We start from the raw sequence: 21,159 nt of genomic DNA, 5'->3' as shown, positions 1-21,159 counted from the left end.
TCCAGGGTCGAAGCATTGGAGGCCACCCAGAATGCCACAACTGAATTCGGTGAGCAAGTATCTCATAACTTAGACAACGCTTAAGCCCATATTAATTATTTATACTCCAAGGACCAAGATATAGATGGAGAGGAAATAACATCAGACTTAAAGGGATTCCTGATTACAAAAAAATTCTGCTGCACTGAAAGTTCCCAAGACCACAGTGGCCTCAATTGTTCTTAAATGGGAGAGGTGCGGAACAACCAGGGGTCTTCCTAAAGCTCCACCAAACCAAGCAGTCGCGGAGAGCGGCCATGGTAAGAGAAGTGACCAAGAACCCAAAAGTTACTCTAGCTGAGCTCCAAAGTTCCTGTGTGCAGATGTGAGATACTTCCAGAAGGTCAACCATCTCTGTAGCACTCCATTAATTCGGGTTTTATAGCAGAGTGTAAAGAATGAAGGCTCTCATCCATAAGGCTAGGGCTACACTGTGAAAAATCGTTATGTATCTGGCTGACATTAGCGATATGCTAATGTCAGCAGAACATAACTGTATGATATTTAAGTAACTGCCTGCCGCCGTTCCCTCAAAATAAAGACTTTTATAATATGCTAATGAGCCTCTAGGTGCTACTGCGTCGTTGCTGCAGCACCTAGAGGCTCTGTCTTCTCACCCTTTGGCACACCCATGTCCAGTTTATTGACGTCCTTGTTCTCCACTGTGCCCATAAAATCCAGCGCCTGCGCCATCCCGTTTAGTATTCGGCGCAGTGAGTGAAGCCGGCAGCAGGAGAGCGTCCTTCACTCACTGCTCCTGCGCCGAATACTAAACGGTACGGCACAGGCGCGGGATTTACGGGGCACTGAGGAGAACTAGGACGTCAATCAACTGGACATGGGCGTGCCAATGGGTGAGAAGACGGAGCCTCTAGGTGCTGCAGCAACGCCCCAGTAGCACCTAGAGGCTCATTAGCATATTATAAAAGTCTTTATTTTAAAGCAAACGGCGGTAGGCAGGGACTTAAAAATCATACAGTTATGTTCTGCTGACATTAGCACATCGCTAATGTCAGCCAGATACATGACGATTTTTCTGATGACAGAAACCCCTTAATGACAGCTGCAGTCCGAAAGAGTGTAATCAACCGAATACGTTCATTCGGACTGCAATTGTAGTTGAATAGTTAAAATTAGTCATGCTACAAGTAGCAGTGTAGTCCTAGCCTAAAAGACACATGAAAGTTTGCAAAAAAGCAGCTCTCAGATAGTGAGAAACAAGATTCTCCGGTCTGATTTAACCAAGATTGAACTTTTTGGTCATGTCTTGAGGAAACACTGCCCATCACCTGGGTTGAGGGAAAGCTAAATGGAGCAAATTACAAATATATTCTTAATGAAAACATGATCCAGAATGCTCTGGACCTCAGTCTGGGCAGAAGAGTTACCTTTCAACAAGAAAATGACCCTAAGAACACAGCCAAGAAAAAACATCAATGGCTTAGGGGCAACTCTGTGAATGTACTAGAATAGTCCAGACAGGGCCTGACTTGAACCTGATCGAACAACTATGGAGAGACCTGTAAAAGGCTGTCCACCGACGGTCATCATCCAGCCTGACAGCTTAAGAGGTGTGCAGAGAAGAATGGAATAACATCACGAAATCTAGGTGTGCAAATCTTGTGGCATCATACCCAAGAAGACTTGAGGCTGTAATCACTGCCAAAGGGGCTTCAGCTAAGTCCTGAGTAAAGGGGTTGAATACTTATGTCAGTGTAAGATTTTTATTTTTATTTTCAATAAATCGACAAAGAATTATACCTTCTGCTTTCCCTTCCTTATTTTCTAACTCTGCATTGAGTGCAGAATGAGGGGGGAAAAACTGATTTTTGATTTTTTTTTAGCACAAGGCTGCAAAATAACATAAATTGTATGTGAGTAGTAATAGCAGTTGCCAATGTCATATTTTATCCTACAATTGAAATATATCATATTTCTAGTAGAGCTTTCAGGTGTCTATGGGTTAACTGATGAATATAAATGCATACAGTATATCATGGAAAGTTGGAAAAATAGTGTTTCCATATTGTTCCCTGTACGGCTCTCTTAATATCTTTGTTTCTTAAACTATATATAATAGGGTTGATAAAAGGAGTAAATACAGTGTATAGTAATGACAGGATCTTACTTATGGTCAATGTTTGACCTCTTGTTGGGAAAACATAGACACTGAACAGAGTGCAGTAAAATATGGAGACCACAGTGAGGTGGGAGCTACAGGTGGAGAAGGCTTTCTGTCTACCAGTACCACATGGGATCCTCAAGATGGTAGAAACAATGTTGGCATATGATGTAATAATTATTATGCTTGGGATTATAGCAACAGGAAAACTTAATAAATACATCTCCAGTTCTACAATAAAGGTATCCGAGCAGGAAATTGCCAATAAAGGGACAAGATCACAGAAAAAATGGTCAATAGTATGTGGTCCACAGAACTCTAACATTGATATTGATATGTTGTCAGACAATATAAAAGTAAACCCAACCAACCAACACATGATGGCCATTTTCGAGCAGTGGCTCCATGTCATTACAGATGCATAACGAAGGGGATTACAGATGGCCACATATCTGTCATATGACATCACAGCAAGAAGAAGACATTGAAATGTCTCAGATACACAGAAGAAATAGAACTGAATGATGCAACCAATAAAAGTAATGGCCCCCCCATTATTCAGGAGGACATGTAGCATGTTGGGGACAATATCAGTTGTCAATAAAATATCACTGATGGAGAGTTGTGAGATGAAGAAGTACATTGGAGTGTGGAGGTTCCTGCTGGTGGACACCAGAGTGATGATCAGGAGGTTCCCACATATTGTCCCACAATAAACCACCAGAAGAAGACAGAACAGAAAAACTCTTGAAAGTTGGCTGCTTTGAAATCCCAAGAGATAAAACTCTGTGTTCATAGTTAAATTGTTCTCCAGCATTTTTTATACTATCTAAGGAGACATTCAAGATATAAAAGCATTACTTATAAACCAAAGAAAAAGCTAGCCCTCCTAACAAAGTGAAATACATTTCCAAGGCTGTTTTCATTAATATAGAATAAATCTGGATACTAATTACCTTGAGTTCATGTACTGTAGTAGGCCTGGGTCCATGAATAAGGGTTGAATCACTTGTTGTGCAGGTATATATAAGAGAGAAGATCATACACCTAGAGGATCACTGAGGGAAAGTGGGTAATGTGGGCAGATGGGGCTCACCTTTGAAGGTTGTGCCAGAGGCACAACTCTCTGTTGAATATCTTAATTTTAAACCCACCATGGGCTGCTGCTCACTCTAGAGGCCTGACAAGACATGGGATCCAGTAATACAATACAGATGAAGACGTGGTTCAGGAACACAAGGCGTTAGGTAAGTATACTTTCTTCATTGGCAGGAATAACGCATTTCTGGGCCAAAATGGCCCCTTTGTCAGATTCAAAGCAACATTGGAAATCATACTTACCTATCCACTTGTGTTCCTCTGAATCACCGATACAAGAAGCCTCACTCCTTCATCTGTACTATGTTCTTTGCTGTACAGGTAGACGGTTTTGCCTACCTGAATTGAATCACCTTGACATGGCACATGGGCTCACACATTTAATCAAAATGAGCATTTGGAACCCAACATTTTCACATAGAATGTGAAATAAAAAGTGTGGTTCTGATAACTTTTACTTTATTGATATATGCTTGTGTGTGCTACTTCTACCATTCAGGTAAGAATCATGTATTCTATTCTATTGTTCTTACATGTGTTTTTGGTCGATGAGTAAAAAAAAAATTTTGATAATGTATACAAATGGAGAACTGATGGAGGACAATCTTAAAATGATCTGACATTTTCAGAATAGTCTATATAATTCCTATAAATCATATTGGTCAAAGCCATCAATAAACATAAGATACAAGTTGCATCTTACCTTGAACATTCTATATTCATGTGCAACCTGCAGTGATATTTAGGGTCCACCTTACACTTTTCATTACATTCTCTACATTATTAGGTGATACTTTGATTAACAATAGTTTTTCCATAAACTTCAAAATGGTGACGTTGCTGAACCTTATAGATCATGTTATGGTTGATCCTCACTATTTTGTTAGAACCAGGGCCCTCTAGAGTTATCAATTTGTTCTTCTATGGTCAGTTAGAGATCTGGTAGCCTGTCTTCGATTTAGGCTCCATTTACACGTCCGCAAGTGTGGTCCGCACCCGTTCTGCAATTGTACGGCACAGTTGTGGACCCATTCATTCTCTATGGGGACGGAATGGATGCGGAGAGCACACTATGTGCAGTCCGCATCCGCATTTCCAAAGCGCTGCCCCGAACTTCCGGTCCCCAGCTCCCCCAGAAAATAGAGCATGTCCTATTCTTGTCCGCAGCTGTGGACAAGAATAGGACTTCTCTGTTTAGTGCTGGCCATGTGCGGCTCGGTGTATTGCGGATCCGCAATACACCACGGACGTGTGAATGGACCCGTAAGAACATATCTGTGTCACATATAAGCCATGACAGAGCATCAAACAGGAATTGTTGGAATGTTCTTATTAACTAGAATAAGAGCCTTGTGCTAACAAATCAATACATGGGCTTTTTAAATGTAGCGCATGATACTATGATAATGAGATAAAAATGTAACATTTAATAAAAAATAAAAAAATTAGAATTGATTCCAGTCTTATATCACCTTTTATGACATATCCTCCAGAAGATTGACAGTCACCATAATTTGTGTTGCGTTGCAGTGTGTCAAGCATTATCTACGAGGACTTGTTCTATGTGTTTCTTTCTCCTCCACAGTGATCTTTAATACTACACTGAGACTTTTGTTCTGCTACTGGTTTCATTTTAGATGCAGTCCACAAGATTTCCTAAATCTCAATGTGTTCCTCAAAAGAAAAAAGAAAATCAGTCACTCTGCAGAAATCCTCGGTGTGGATAAAGCCTTATATACTTCCTCCTGACAAATATGAATTAGCTTTGTCTTGATTTTTAGTATAAAGCTTGTACTAGAAAAAAATGTGGTGAACAGACGTGTGATACTTTCCATAAGTAACCATGAGGTTACTACTTGGACTGTATTTATACACGATGTGACAATTTGAGTTGTTTGTAAGGAATCTTTGGAGACTTTTATAACAGGTTCTCCTGAGACTCCAATTCATTATAGGACCGAATCTATTTGTTTGAAAAAGTGAAATATAATGCCAAACAGAAGAGTAAGAGTCAAAATCTTGTAAGATGGTCAGTTTTGTGTGTGGCCATAAGCCTTACTACAATTGGGGTCATTGGTTGGTTCCAGTCACAATAAGTTCAATGCTTGGCAGTTGCAGGCATAACTAGAGGCTGTAATTTCCTCGTGCTTCGTGGTAGCGAATTGATTTTCCCTAAATAGTGGTAAAAAAACAAAAAAATCCTGCTTACCTCATCCATTTGTTCTTGATGGGACATCTGCTGCCATCTTTATTGAAGATCTCAGACAAAATCCCATGCGCTGTAACGCATAATGTCACCATGCCGGTCAACGTGATGACGTCATCACGGGCCGCACAAGATTTTATGCTAGATCTTCAATCAAGATGGCGGCAGCCGGATTTTCGTGAGCAAATGGATGAGGTTAGTATGATTTTTTACACTCAGTCATTACTGTCAGATGCTAAGATCATCTAAGAACATGGCATCTGAGTGGTACAATGATTGGGAGCGGTGCACCCACTACTTACAAAGAAATGCATTTCTTCACAAACTAATTCGCCAAATGGCATGTTTTTTTGTAAAGTTCGGTGAAGCAGTCAAATCAAATTCTTGAATACTTCGCTTATCTCTAGTTACAATCTTTGGTGGGTACAGTATCTTAGTGGGTACAGTATCTGTCTGGCACACAGTGTGAGGGTAACCGTCTGAAAAAGCTCCAAGACCAACTCAGAGTAAGTAATTGTGGTTGGGCAACTTAGGTTGACACCAAAAGTCTATAGTCACACACTGGAGAAATCTGCACAGCTTCCCTCAGTCCATGGTATTAATTCTCCAGGAAGTGGGCCATAACTATTGCAATGCTTCTAGAGACATGTACAGTAATGGTTTCTTCTTACATCTACTGTAGCAGTTCCAAGTAAAGCTGCAGTGCATTGCTGGCCACTACCTCTCGGAGTAGTCTCTGTCTGATTGACAGCTGTCCTATGGGGGTAGAGACACTAGTGCAAGCCACCAAGGGGTCAGGCAAAATCATAGTCAAACGACAGGCCAAATTCAGGGCTGTCGGAATACATGCTATATGGTAAATGATACGAGGTCAGGTCAGGCAGTGAAAAGGCAGGTTAAAACAGAGGTCAGGCAAAGGTCAGGTCAGGCAGCAAAGGGTCAGAATCTGGTAAATTGGCAAAAAGTTTGTACATAGGCAGACAACTGAATATAGTGCACCTTTGCTGGGAACTACTAAGCTAGACAACCTATTGCTCAGGCACCCGTCCAAAGGAGAAGTGCCTTAAGTACCCAAAGATAGCTAGCCATAGGCTGAAGCAAATTAATTATATAAGCCAGGCCCTGCAGGCACAGGAAAAGGGGCCAAGCCAGCAAGCAGGCCACAGGCTGTGTGGAGCGACAGAGCAAGCCAAGCAGGTGGACCCATCATGAAGGGGAGAGCATAATGCTAGTTCATGCCACTGGGAAGCAGAGACTTGTGACCTGTGAGTAACACTGAGGCTGCAGCAGGCCATTGCTGTAACAATATCCCCATCTGGATGAGGATGAACATGAGGAGAAGGAGTCACTTGTGCAAGAGGACAAGACTGCTGATGCTGATGACACTGGTCATGATGACCAACCATCTCAGTAAGAAAAACTGGGACCTCTAGCAAGTTGGAGAGAGTGACAAGCTATCTGCTTGCTTGCTTGCTTACGTAGTGACGGGAGTATCATTCACCTGAAGCAGTCTGAGGATTACTGGATAGCTAAGCTTTTAAATCCTCGATATCAATTCAAAATGGGGAATGTTTTTCTGTTGCAGGCCAAATTGCTTTATTGGCAGGATACACTGTGTATTGCCACAACTTTTTGCATATAAATTTATGCACCTGTGTGCCTGACCAGGAGGCCTCACTTTAGTCCTGCAGAGTCACCCACCTCCCTCTCTCTCTGTACCACAAGAAACAGAAGATGCAGCAACAGCCAGTTCAGTATCATCAACATGATGGAGCAATTTTTTAATGTGTCGTGCTAAGCTGAAGCAATTCCGCAAACAGAGATTTACTGCCTCAATACCCAGGTTCCTACCTTAACTCCGGCCATACTCCAGATCATACTATGCTCCCTGACTGACCCCATGGACTTCTGGGCAGCAAACAGTGGCCCGAACTGGCCGTATATGCTCTCTTTGTTCTCTCTTGCTCAGCCTCCAGTGTCACCTCAGAGATGGCTTTCAGCATAGAAGGTGGTGTCTTCACAACAAAATAGAAAGTTGTTCTTTTACAATGTCCTAAACATCAATTTTTGTCAAAACGAATTAGGCATGTACCCGTAATTAATTTTGCACACCTCAGCTGAGGCCCATAAATAGATCTGTCGGTGCTACTGGTTATGGTGCTGTCGGTGCTGCCGCTGTCAACCTACCTACCATAATGTTCAGTACTGTATGGCTGCTGCCACCATCATCCACTGTTACTGTCTGCCTGCCTACTATCATGTTCCGCACAATGTTCTGCTGTTGCCATTATGCCACTGCTGGTGTATGCCTGCCTACCATCATGTTCCATACCATATGGCTGCCATCACGACAGTCATAGCTGCTACTCCCTGCAGCCAAACTTTTCTACTACCATTTCCATTACTCCTACTGCCACTACCATTACTGGTACACAACCATCTATACTACCCAAACATAGCCACATGCAGTCAGGTCCAAAAATATTGGGACATTGACACAATTCTACATTGTTGGCTCTATACACCACCACAATGGATTTGAAATTAAACAAACAAAATGTGCTTTAACTGCAGACTGTCAGCTTTAATTTGAGGGTATTTACATCCAAATCAGGTGAACGGTGTAGGAATTACAACAGTTTGCATATGTGCCTCCCACTTGTTAAGGGACCAAAAGTAATGGGACAATTGACTTATCAGCTGTTCCATGGCCCGGTGTGTGTTATTCCCTCATTATCCCAATTACAATGAGCAGATAAAAGGTCCAGAGGTCATTTCCAGTCTGCTATTTGAATTTGGAATCTGTTGCTGTCAACTCTCAAGATGAGATCCAAAGAGCTGTCACTATCAGTGAAGCAAGCCATCATTAGGCTGAAAAAACACAACAAACCCATCAGAGAGATGGCAAAACCATTGGTGAGCCTCAAAAACAGGAAGACCAGATTAGAGTTTGCCAAACGATATCAAAAAAAGCCTTCACAGTTCTGGAACAACATCCTATGGACAGATAAGACCAAGATCAACTTGTACCAGAGTGATGGGAAGAGAAGAGTATGGAGAAGGAAAGGAACTGCTCATGATCCTAAGCATACCACCTCATCAGTGAAGCATGGTGGTGGTAGTGTCATGGCGTGGGCATGTATAACTGCTAATGGAACTGCTTCTCTTGTATTTATTGATGATGTGACTGCTGACAAAAGCAGCAGGATGAATTCTGAAGTGTTTCAGGCAATATTATCTGCTCATATTCAGCCAAATGCTTCAGAACTTATTGGACGGTGCTTCACAGTGCAGATGGACAATGACCCAAAACATACTGCAAAAGCAACCAAAGAGTTTTTTAAGGGAAAGAAGTTGAATGTTATGCAATGGCCGAGTCAATCACCGGACCTGAATCCGATTGAGCATTTCACTTGCTGAAGACAAAACTGAAGGGAAAATGCCCCAAGAACAAGCAGGAACTGGAGACAGTTGCAGTAGAGGCCTGGCAGAGCATCACCAGGGAGGAAACCCAGCGTCTGGTGATGTCTATGCGTTCCAGACTCCAGGCTGTAATTAACTGCAAAGGATTTGCAACCAAGTATTAAAAAGTGAAAGTTTGATTTATGATTATTATTATGTCCCATTACTTTTGGTTCCTTTAACAAGTGGGAGGCACATATGCAAACTGTTGTAATTCCTGCACCGTTCACCTGATTTGGAAGTAAATACCCTCAAATTAAAGCTGACAGTCTGCAGGTAAAGCACATCTTGTTCATTTCATTTCAAATACATTGTGGTGGTGTATAGAGCCAAAAATGTTAGAATTGTGTCGGTGTCCCAATATTTATGGACCTGACTATACACATTTACTTGCTGCCTTGTCTGTTCCATACTGTGCTGCTATGTACTTCTGCTGCTACTATTGTTACCCCAGCACACCTTACCCTTTCCACATCCACACTGCACTGCTGCTGCTCTGAAATAAAAGGTTACATTTTGCCAGGCTTGTTCAGAATAAGCCACTGTTTCTTCTGACAATAAACACTTGTATGTGCATGGATATGGTCAGACATTCTGCCTCCATTAAGGCATAATTTTTGACGCTTGGTCCCAAAAAGTCACTGTGTTTTTTTCTCATACTGTGTGCATTTTTAAACATTATACAGGGAGTGCAGAATTATTAGGCAAATGAGTATTTTGACCACATCATCCTCTTTATGCATGTTGTCTTACTCCAAGCTGTATAGGCTCGAAAGCCTACTACCAATTAAGCATATTAGGTGATGTGCATCTCTGTAATGAGAAGGGGTGTGGTCTAATGACATCAACACCCTATATTAGGTGTGCATAATTATTAGGCAACTTCCTTTCCTTTGGCAAAATGGGTCAAAAGAAGGACTTGACAGGCTCAGAAAAGTCAAAAATAGTGAAATATCTTGCAGAGGGATGCAGCACTCTTAAAATTGCAAAGCTTCTGAAGCGTGATCATCGAACAATCAAGCGTTTCATTCAAAATAGTCAACAGGGTCGCAAGAAGCGTGTGGAAAAACCAAGGCGCAAAATAACTGCCCATGAACTGAGAAAAGTCAAGCGTGCAGCTGCCAAGATGCCACTTGCCACCAGTTTGGCCATATTTCAGAGCTGCAACATCACTGGAGTGCCCAAAAGCACAAGGTGTGCAATACTCAGAGACATGGCCAAGGTAAGAAAGGCTGAAAGACGACCACCACTGAACAAGACACACAAGCTGAAACGTCAAGACTGGGCCAAGAAATATCTCAAGACTGATTTTTCTAAGGTTTTATGGACTGATGAAATGAGAGTGAGTCTTGATGGGCCAGATGGATGGGCCCGTGGCTGGATTGGTAAAGGGCAGAGAGCTCCAGTCCGACTCAGACGCCAGCAAGGTGGAGGTGGAGTACTGGTTTGGGCTGGTATCATCAAAGATGAGCTTGTGGGGCCTTTTCGGGTTGAGGATGGAGTCAAGCTGAACTCCCAGTCCTACTGCCAGTTTCTGGAAGACACCTTCTTCAAGCAGTGGTACAGGAAGAAGTCTGCATCCTTCAAGAAAAACATGATTTTCATGCAGGACAATGCTCCATCACACGCGTCCAAGTACTCCACAGCGTGGCTGGCAAGAAAGGGTATAAAAGAAGAAAATCTAATGACATGGCCTCCTTGTTCACCTGATCTGAACCCCATTGAGAACCTGTGGTCCATCATCAAATGTGAGATTTACAAGGAGGGAAAACAGTACACCTCTCTGAACAGTGTCTGGGAGGCTGTGGTTGCTGCTGCACGCAATGTTGATAGTGACCAGATCAAAACACTGACAGAATCCATGGATGGCAGGCTTTTGAGTGTCCTTGCAAAGAAAGGTGGCTATATTGGTCACTGATTTGTTTTTGTTTTGTTTTGAATGTCAGAAATGTATATTTGTGAATGTTGAGATGTTATATTGGTTTCACTGGTAAAAATAAATAATTGAAATGGGTATATATTTGTTTTTTGTTAAGTTTCCTAATAATTATGCACAGTAATAGTCACCTGGACACACAGATATCCCCCTAAAATAGCTAAAACTAAAAACAAACTAAAAACTACTTCCAAAAATATTCAGCTTTGATATTAATGAGTTTTTTGGGTTCATTGAGAACATGGTTGTTGTTCAATAATAAAATTAATCCTCAAAAATACAACTTGCCTAATAATTCTGCACTCCCTGTATATCCCCAACAAGGGACAACTTTTGGAATCTTCTCAATATTAAAAAGCATAACCCATGTGCCAGTGCGGTGGATTTTAATCATGCTGTTTGGTAACACCATCAAACATGCGCTTACCCATAGCTATGTATGTCAGGTTCTGAATTTATTTGCTATTACTGTCATGTGTTCAAGAGCTGAAAGAGGGGGGGGGGTGGAAAGAGGAGAGAAAGGGAAAAAATTTATAACAATAATAAAAAATATAAAAAAATCGGAGTCCTAGGAGATCTCACAGTGCCATATACCCTGTGGCTAGTAATTATCGCTCTCTCAGACCAGGCTCGGCAGCTGTTCCATCCGTTTTCTACACTGTCTATACTGTCACTGTATATAATTTCATTGTGTAATACTGTTGAGGAGGCCCTGACAACATTTTTTAGTCCTCCTCCTCCTGGATGGGCCCCTTCTGGGTTAGGGCCCCAAAGCAGCCGCTTCCCCTGCTTCCCCTATAGCTACGCTGAGGTGAAAGACAGATGGGCATCTGTCTTTCACCTCAGCCCACTGCAAATCAGCCAAGCAGTCTGAGCCCCAAGTCATGCAGCAGTCTCTTATGCTTTTTGATGACTTCGCTGGCGGGGTTTCAGTGGGCCATCCACCAAGCCCTGCCTCAGAAGTGGAAGAGATTGAGTGCACTGATGACCAACCACTTATGTTTCAGGATGTGGACGTGGGAGGACCACTGCAGCATGTCTCTAATGATATTGACATAACACAGGTGCCAACTGCTGCGGCTTTCTTCCCAGCAAGGACGGCAGGGGTGAAGTGTGGGTGGAAGATGATGTGGAGGATGATGAGGTCCTAAACCCACATGGAATCAAGGTCATGCAAGTGAAGTGTGCAGTTTGGAGGAAGATATGGTGGTCACACAGCGCCAGTCGCACAGCAAAAGAGGGAGCAGGGTGCAAAAGCAGAGTGTCTGTCCCCTAGCCAATATGCTTGCTACTGCCCACCGCACCCAGGGAATGAGCACAATAAAGCCAGCTCCAAGCAGTTCCCTGACGTGGCAGTTCTTCAGACAATGTGCTGATGACAAGAGGTGAGTGGTTTGCAGGCTGTGCAATCAGAGCCTGAAGCGAGGCATAAATGTTCTAAACCTGAGCCCCACCTGCATGACCAGGCACCTAAGTGCAAAGCACGAGCTGCAGTGGAGTACACACCTCAAAAACCACAAAAGATCTCAGTCTCCTCTTGCTCTCTCTTCTGCTGCGGGCTCGGCCTCTTCCTTGCCCTCTGGAGTGACAGTGGCACTTGCCACCCCGCAAACAGAAGATGTGGCAGCAACACCACCACCTCCACCACCATCACCCAGTATGTCCACACTGTCCCATGGAAGTGTTCAGCTGTCCATCCCTCAAACACTGGAGCGAAAGAAGAAGTACCCCCCTACCCACCTGCGATCCCTGGCCCTAAATGCCAGCATTTCAAAATACCTGGCCTTTGAAATGCTGTCATTCAGAGACTTTTAAAAAACATTATGGTGGTGGCTGTCCCACAGTACTTGGTTCCCAGCTGCCACTACTTTTCCAGGTGAGCCATTCCTGCCCTGCACAACCAAGTGGGGGACAAAATCAGGTGTGCACTGCGCAAAGCCATCTGTGGCAAGGTCCACATAACTACCGATACGTGGACCAGTAAGCACGGGCAGGGGCGTTATATCTCTCTAACTGCACACTGGGTAAATGCAGTTTGGCGCATGTCCTTCCACCACCGAGGATTGCAGGACATTTATCGTTGCCTCCTGTTGCCTCCTGTTGCCTCCTCCTCCTCCTCCGCTTCCTCATCCTGTCAGCGTAACACCTTCACCACCAACTTCAGCACAGCCAGGGGGAAACGACAGTAGGCTTTTTGAGGAAACTCATCTGTTTGGGAGAAAAACCCCACACCGCGCAGTAGCTGTGGACGGGCATGGAACAACAGACTGATGACTGGTTGGTGCCGCTTAGCCTGAATCCTGGCCTGGGGGTGTGCGATAACAGGCAAAATCTCGTAGCAGCTCTGGGGCTAACCGGTTTGACGCACATCCCTTGCCTGACGCATGTGCTGAATTTGGTGGTGCAGAGGTTCCTGAAAAATGACCCCGATATGTCAGAGCTGCTGCAAAAAGTGCGGACCGTCTGTGTGCGCTTGCGGGGCTCTCACTCTGCTGCTGCTCGCCTGTCTGCGCTGCAGCGTAACTTCGGCCTTCCCGATCACCACCTCATATGCAACGTATCCACAAGGTGGAACTCCACCTTGCAAATGCTGGAGAGACTGTGCGAGCAGCAGCAGGTGATAGTGGAGTTTCAGCTGCAGCATGCACGGGTGAGTCGCACTGCGGATCAGACCCACTTCACCACCAACGAGTGGGCCTCCATGCGGGACCTGTGTTCCTTTTTGCGCTGTTTCGAGTACTCCACCAACATGGCCAGTGCCGATAACGCCGTTTTCAGCGTTACTATCCCACTTCTATGTCTCCTTGAAAAAACACTTTGGGCGATGATGGAAGAGGATGTGGCACAGGAGGAAGAGGAGGAGGAAGAGTGATCATTTCCAAATTTATCAGGCCAGTAATTCACAAGTGGCTCAGAGGGTGGGTTCCTGCACCAACAGAGGCCAGGTACACAATTGTCCAGCCAGGGCACTGTTCTGCAGGATGAGGAGGAGAATGATGATAAGGAGGAGAAACCATGTTCACAGCAGGGTGGCACCCAAAGCAGCTTATGGGTATCAATGGAGCGTGGCTGGTGGGATACAAAGGACACAGACGATACACCTCCCACAGAGGACAGCTTGTCGTTGCCTCTGGGCAGCCTGGCACACACGACTACATTATGAATTGCCTGCACAACGACCGCCGAGTTGCCCACATTCTAACCAGTGCTGGTTACTGGGTGGCCACTCTGATGGATCCCCACTACAAGGACAACATGCCGTCCTTAATTCCGTCACTGGAGCATGATCGGAAGATGCGCGAGTACAAGCGCACTCTCGTAGACGCGCTGCTGATGGCATTCCCACCTGACAGCGGGGGCTCAGTGGAAGCACAAGGCGAAGGCAGAGGAGGAGGAAGAAGTCGCCAACGCAGCTGGGGCACCGCCAGCACCTCAGAAGGGACGGTTAGCATGGCCGAAATGTGGAAAAGCTTTGTCAGCACGCCACAACAACCAGTACCACCAGCTGATACGGAACATCTTAGCAGGAGGCAACATTTCAGCAACATGGTGGAACAGTACGTGTCAACACGCCTACATGTACTGACCAGGGTTGAGCAAACCCGAACTGTAAAGTTCGGGTTCGTACCGAACTTTTGGATTTTTGGACCTGGGACCCGAACATTTCAGTAATTGTTTGGGTTCGGTGTTCGGCAATTTATTGGCGCTTTTTGAAAGGCTGCAGAGCAGCCAATCAACAAGCGTTTAACTGTGTGCCCTTAGAAGCCATCCCAGCCATGCCTACTAATGTAGGGAGAGGATGCTGCTGCTGTGAGGGAGAGAATAGGAAATAATCTTTAATCAGAAGTGCTTGTGAACTGAGCTATCTAAATAGATCTAGTTGTGTGGGTGCAGTGCACAATCTTTATACCCTGCCCTGAGCCCAGTGACAATGAAAAATTACTTTTATCCGTCTGTTAGTTAGGTGGGGGCGGCAGCCATTTTATGCAAGCTCAGTGCACCAGCACTGCACATGTGCTTTTGTGACATTCAAATCCAAGCTTGAAATACTGCAATAATATTCTGGGTTTACAAAAACACCCATTTTTGGCAAAACCCTACATCTGGTGCCTTTGCAGCATTTGTCAGTGTGCAATTTAAGCTAGAAATACAGCTATAATTTTCTGGGTTTTAAAAAACACCCTTTTTGGGCAAAATACTCAATTTTACAGCACTTGCTGCATCTGCACGTGTGAAATTCAAGCGTTATATACTGCTGTCATATTCTGTTAGTAAAAAAACACCCATTTTGGGCAAAATACTTAATATTGCAGCCTTTGCTACATCTGTGATTGTTAAAAACAAGCTTGAAATACTTCAATAATTTTCTGGCTTTTAAAAAACACCTATTTTTGGCAATAACCTCCATCTTGGGCCTCTGCCGCATTAGTCAGTGTGCAATTTAAGCTAGAAATACAGCTATAATTTTCGGGATTTTAAAAAACACCCATTTAGGGCAAAATACTCAATTTTACAACCCTTACTGCATATGTCATTGTGAAATACACCCTTTACATACTGCTGTGCTATTCTGGAATAAAAAAAAACACCCTTTTTTCGCAAAAATCTTATATCGTGGCCTTGTCTGCATCTGTACGTGTGAAATACAAGCTTTAGATACTGCTGTGCTATTCTGTTATTTAAAAAAACACACATTTTGGGCAAAAATCTTAATTTGTGGCCTTGTCTGAATCTGTCATTGTGAGATAAACCCTTTACATACTGCTGTGCTATTCTGGTATTTAAAAAAAACACCCATTTTGGGCAACAATCTTAATTTGTGGCCTTGTCTTCATCTGTCATTGTGAGATACACCCTTGACATACTGTTGTGCAATTCTGGTATTAAAAAAACACCCATTTAGGGCAAAAATCTTAATTTTGCAGCCTTTGCTGCATATGTCATGCTGAGATACACCCTTTAGATATTGTTGTTCTATTCTGCTGTTAAAAAAAACACCCATTTAGTGCAAAAAACTTAATTTTGCAGGCTTTGCTGTATTTGTCATTGTAAGATACACGCGTTAGATACTGTTGTTCTATTCTGTTATTAAAAAAAACACCCATTTTGGGCAAGATTTGAGAAATATGAGGAGCGCTTCAAATAAGGGACGTGGCCCAGGTCGTGGTGCTGCTGGTGGAGCTCCTGTTGCAGGGAGAGGATGTGGTCGATCTGTGCCAGCTACACGCACAAGTGAAACACCTTTCTCAGGTGCGAGTAGGCGATAGAACTTTCAGCGGTATTTGGTCAGGCCTAATATGGCTCTACGAATGGTGAGGCCAGAACAAGTACAGGCAATAGTAGATTGGGTTGCTGACAGTGCCTCCAGTTCCTTCACATTGTCTCCCACCCAGTCTCCTGCTGAAAGATCAGAGTTGTCACCTGCAGCCGATGTCCATCAGTTTTTCACCATACCCCCTTGGAAATCAGCCAAACAGTCTGAGCCCCAAGTCATGCAGCAGTCTCTTCTGCTTTTTGATTACTCTGTTAGCAGGGTTTCCCAGGGCCATCCACCTAGCCCTGCCCCAGAAGTGGAAGAGATTGAGTGCACCGATGCTCAACCACTTATGTTTCAAGATGAGTACATGGGAGGACCATCGCAGCACGTCTCGGATGATGACGAAACACAGGTGCCAACTGCTGGGGCTTTCGAAAGTGTGCAGACCAACAAGAAGGGCAGGGGTGAAGACTGGGTGGAAGATGATGTGGAGGACAATAAGGTCTTTGATCCCACATGGAATCAAGGTTATGTGAGTGACCTGTGTAGTTCGGAGGAAGAGGCGGTGGTCGCACAGAGCCACCAGCACAGCAGAAGAGGGATCAGGGTGCAAAAGCGGAGCGGCCATCCCCTAGACAGTACGCCTGCTACTGCCCACCGCAGCAAGGGACCGAGCACACCAAAGCCAGCTCCAAGGAGTTCCCTGGCGTGGCATTTCTTCAGACAATGTGCAGATGACAAGTCACGAGTGGTTTGCACGCTGTGCAATCAGAGCTTGAAGCGAGGCATAAACGTTCTCAACCTGAGCACAACCTGCATGACCAGGCATCTAAATGCAAAGCACGAGCTGCAGTGGAGTAGACACCTCAAAAACCAAGAAAGGTCTCTGGCTCCTCCTGCTTCCTCTTCTGCTGCAGTCTCGGCTTCTTCATCCACCTCTGGAGTGACAGTGCCACCTGCCACCCCGCAAACAGAGGATCTGCCAGCAACATAGAAACATAGGATGTGTCGGCAGATAAAAACCATTTGGCCCATCTAGTCTGCCCAACACCACCACTTGGGTCACCAAGAATCTCCACAATGTCCCACGGAAGCTTTCAGCTCTCCATCTCCCAAACACTGGAGCGGAAGAGGAAGTACCCCCTACCCACCCGCGATCCCTGGCCCTGAATGCCAGTATTTCAAAATTACTGGCCTTTGAAATGCTGTCATTCCGTCTGGTGGAGATGGAGAGCTTTAAAAGCGTTATGGTGGTGGCTGTCCCACAGTACGTCGTGCGAAGCCGCGCCACTACTTTTCAAGGTGTGCCATCCCTTCCCTGCACAACCAAGTCTGTGGAAAGGTGCACCTCACGGATACGTGGACCAGGAAGCACGGTCAGGGAAGTTATATCTCCCTAACAGCACACTGGGTAAATGCAGTGGCGGATGGGCCTGAGGCGGATAGTCCTTCCACCACCGAGGATTGCAGGTCACTTCTCTTCCTGTTGCTTCCTTATCCAACTCCGCTTCCTCATCCTCTACCGGCTCCTCATCCGGTCAGCGTAGCACCTTCACCACCAACTTCAGCACAGCCAGGGGTAAACAACTGCAGGAAGTTTTAAAACTTATCTGTTTGGGGGACAAACGCCACACCACGCAGGAGCTGTGGACGGGCCTTGAACAACAGACCGATGAGTGATTGGTGCCAGTGAGCCTTAGCCCGGCCTGGTGGTGTGCGATACGGGTGAAATCTCGTAGCAGCTCTGGGACTATCCGGTTTGATGCACATCCCTTGCCTGGCGCATGTGCTGAATTTGGTGGTGCAGAGATTCCTTAAAATTTACCCCGATATGTCAGAGCTGCTGTGTAAAGTGCGTGCCGCCTGTGCGCGCTTTCGGCGTTCTCACCCTGCTGCTGCTTACCTGTCAGCGCTGCAGCGTAACTTCAGCCTTCCCTCTCACCGCCTCATATGCGACGTGCCCACCAGGTGGAACTCCACCTTGCACATGCTGGCCAGACTGTGCGAGCAGCAGCAGGTGATAGTGGAGTTTCAGGTGCAGCACACACTGGTGAGTCACTCTGCGGAACAGCACCACTTCCCCACCAATGACTGGGCCTCCATGCGAGACCTGTGTTCCTTGTTGCACTGTTTTGCGTTCTCCACCAACATGGCCAGTGCCGATAACGCCGTTCTCAGCCTTACTATCCCACTTCTATGCCTCCTTGAAAACGCTGCTGGCGATGATGGAAGAGGATGTGACACAGGAGGAGGAGGAGGAAGAGAGATCATTTCATAGGGTTTCCGGCCAGTCATTCACAAGTGGCTCTGAGGGTGGGTTCCTGCACCCACAAACGCCAGGTACACAATTGTCCAGCCAGTGCACAGTTCTGGAGGATGACGAGGTGGAGGATGAGGAGGAGGAGATGAAGGAGGAGGAACCATGTTCACAGCAGGGTGGCACCCAGACCAGCTCATGGCCATCACTGGTGCGTGGCGGGGGTGATACAGAGGACACAGACAATACACCTCATACAAAGCAGAGCTTTTCGTTGCCTCTGGGCACCCTGGCAAACATGAGTAATTGCATGCTGCAGTGTCTCCGCAACGACCGCCGAGTTGCCCACATTCTAACTTGTGCTGATTTCTGGGTAGCCACGCTGCTGGATTCCCGTTACAAGGACAACGTACCGTCGTTAATTCCCTCACTGGAGCGTGATCGTAAGATGCGCGAGTACAAGCACACGCTAGTAGATGCGCTGCTGGTGGCATTCCCACCTAAAAGCGGGGGCACAGTGGAAGCACAAGACGAAGGCAGAAGAGAAGAAAGAGGTTGCCAACGCAGCTGGGGCACCGCCAGCACCTCATAAGGCAGGGTTAGCATGGCCGAAATGTGGAAAAGCTTTGTCAGCACACCACAACAACCAGCACCACCAGCTGATATGGAACGTCTTAGCAGGAGGCAGCATTTTACAAACATGGTGGAGCAGTATGTATGCACACGCCTACACGTACTGAATGACGGGTCTGCCCCCTTCAACTTGAGTATCCAAATTGGGCACATGGCCTGAGCTTTCCCTTTACGCCTTGGAGGTGCTGGCCTGCCCTGCAGCCAGTGTATTATCTGAATGTGTGTTTAGCATGGCAGGGGGCGTTATCACAGACAAGCGCAGCCGCCTGTCCACAGCCAATGTGGACAAGCTCACGTTCATTAAAATGAACCAGGCATGGATCCTGCAGGACTTGTCCGTACCTTGTGCAGAATAGACATGTATACCGGCCCTAACCAGCCATTGATATACTACAGCGCAATTGCTCATTCTTGTATATTGAATATTTCACACTCTTTTGGAGTGTGCCCTGATTCAAATAAAAAATAAAAATTAAATTAAATTAAAACCAAAAACCAGTGTTGGCTACCTCTTCCTCCTCCACCGCTGCTTCCACCTACACCGCTACGTCCACCGCTTCCTAAAACTCCTACTCCATATGGACCTCCACCTCATAAATCAAGTTTTTTTTTTTTTTATTTGTACATATTTTATTTTATTTTATGTCATTTCACTAATTTTTCTGTTACATTTTCAGGTGAAATTCATACATTTTTGGGTGTGATATACCACTGCTCTACCTAGTAGACAGGTTAAAAAAATTCACTAATTTGTCTGTTACATTTTCGGGTGAAATTCACAAATTTTTGGGTGTGATATACAGTCAGGTCCATAAATATTTGGACACCGACACAATTCTAAGATTTTTGGCTCTATACACAACCACAATGGATTTGAAATGAAACAGCTTTAATTTGAGGGTATTTACATCCAAATCAGGTGAACGGTGCAGGAATTACAACAGTTTGCATATGTGCCTCCCACTTGTTAAGGGACCAAAAGTAATGGAAAAGAATTATAATCATAAATCAAACTTTCACTTTTTAATACTTGGTTGCAAATCCTTTGCAGTCAATTACAGCCTGAAGTCTGGAACGCATAGACATCACCAGATGCTAGGTTTCATCCCTTGTAATGTTCTGCCAGGCATCTACTGCAACTGTCTTCAGTTCCTGCTTGTTCTTGGGGCATTTTCCCTTCAGTTTTGTCTTCAGCAAGTGAAATGCATGTTCTATCTGATTCAGGTCAGGTGATTGACTTGGCCATTGCATAACATTCCACTTCTTTTCCTTAAAAAACTCTTTGGTTGCTTTTGCAGTATGCTTTGGGCTATTGTCCATCTGTACTGTGAAGCGCCGTCCAATGAGTTCTGAAGCATTTGGCTTAATATGAGCAGATAATATTGCCCGAAACACTTCAGAATTCATCCTGCTGCTTTTGTCAGCAGTCACATCATCAATAAATACAAGAGAATCAGTTCCATTGGCAGCCATACATGCCCACGTCATGACACTACCACCACCATGCTTTACTGATGAGGTGGAAAGCTTAGGATCATGAACAGTTCATTTCCTTCTCCATACTCTTCTCTTCCCATCACTCTGGTACAAGTTGATATTGGTCTCATCTGTCCATAGGATGTTGTTCCAGAACTGTGAAGGCTTTTTTAGATGTCGTTTGGCAAACTCTAATCTGGCCTTCCTGTTTTTGAGGCTCACCAATGGTTTACATCTTGTGGTGAACCCTCTGTATTCACTCTGGTGAAGTCTTCTCTTGATTGTTGACATTGACACACATACATCTACCACCTGGAGAGTGTTCTTGATCTGGCCAACTGTTGTGAAGGTTGTTTTCTACACCAGGGAAATAATTCTTCGGTCATACACCACAGTTGTTTTCCGTGGTCTTCCGGGTCTTTTGGTGTTGCTGAGCTCACCGGTGTGTTCCTTCTTTTTAAGAATGTTCCAAATAGCTGTTTTGGACATGCCTAATGTTTTTGCTATCTCTCTGATGGGTTTGTTTTGTTTTTTCAGCCTAATGATTACTTGATTCACTGATAGTGACAGCTCTTTGGATCTCATCTTGAGAGTCGACATCAACAGATTCCAAATGCAAATAGCACACTTGAAATGAACTTTGGACCTTTTATCTGTTCATTGTAATTGGGAT

The 21,159-nt window shown here is 44.8% G+C and overlaps 1 protein-coding gene across 1 annotated transcript; it reads right to left on the bottom strand.

Moving 5' to 3' along the window:
* Window positions 1-2,033: 2,033 nt before the first annotated feature.
* Window positions 2,034-2,978, bottom strand: LOC120989603 (olfactory receptor 11H4-like). The gene has a single exon (XM_040417815.1). The coding sequence runs from the start codon at window positions 2,976-2,978 to the stop codon at window positions 2,034-2,036; it is 945 nt and encodes a 314-aa protein (XP_040273749.1).
* Window positions 2,979-21,159: the final 18,181 nt, after the last annotated feature.

Source organism: Bufo bufo, chromosome 1, assembly GCF_905171765.1.
Source record: "Bufo bufo chromosome 1, aBufBuf1.1, whole genome shotgun sequence".
Taxonomy (NCBI): Eukaryota; Metazoa; Chordata; class Amphibia; order Anura; family Bufonidae; genus Bufo; species Bufo bufo.
The sequence above is the reverse complement of the archived record's forward strand: the minus strand, read 5'-3'. Positions and strand labels throughout refer to the sequence as shown.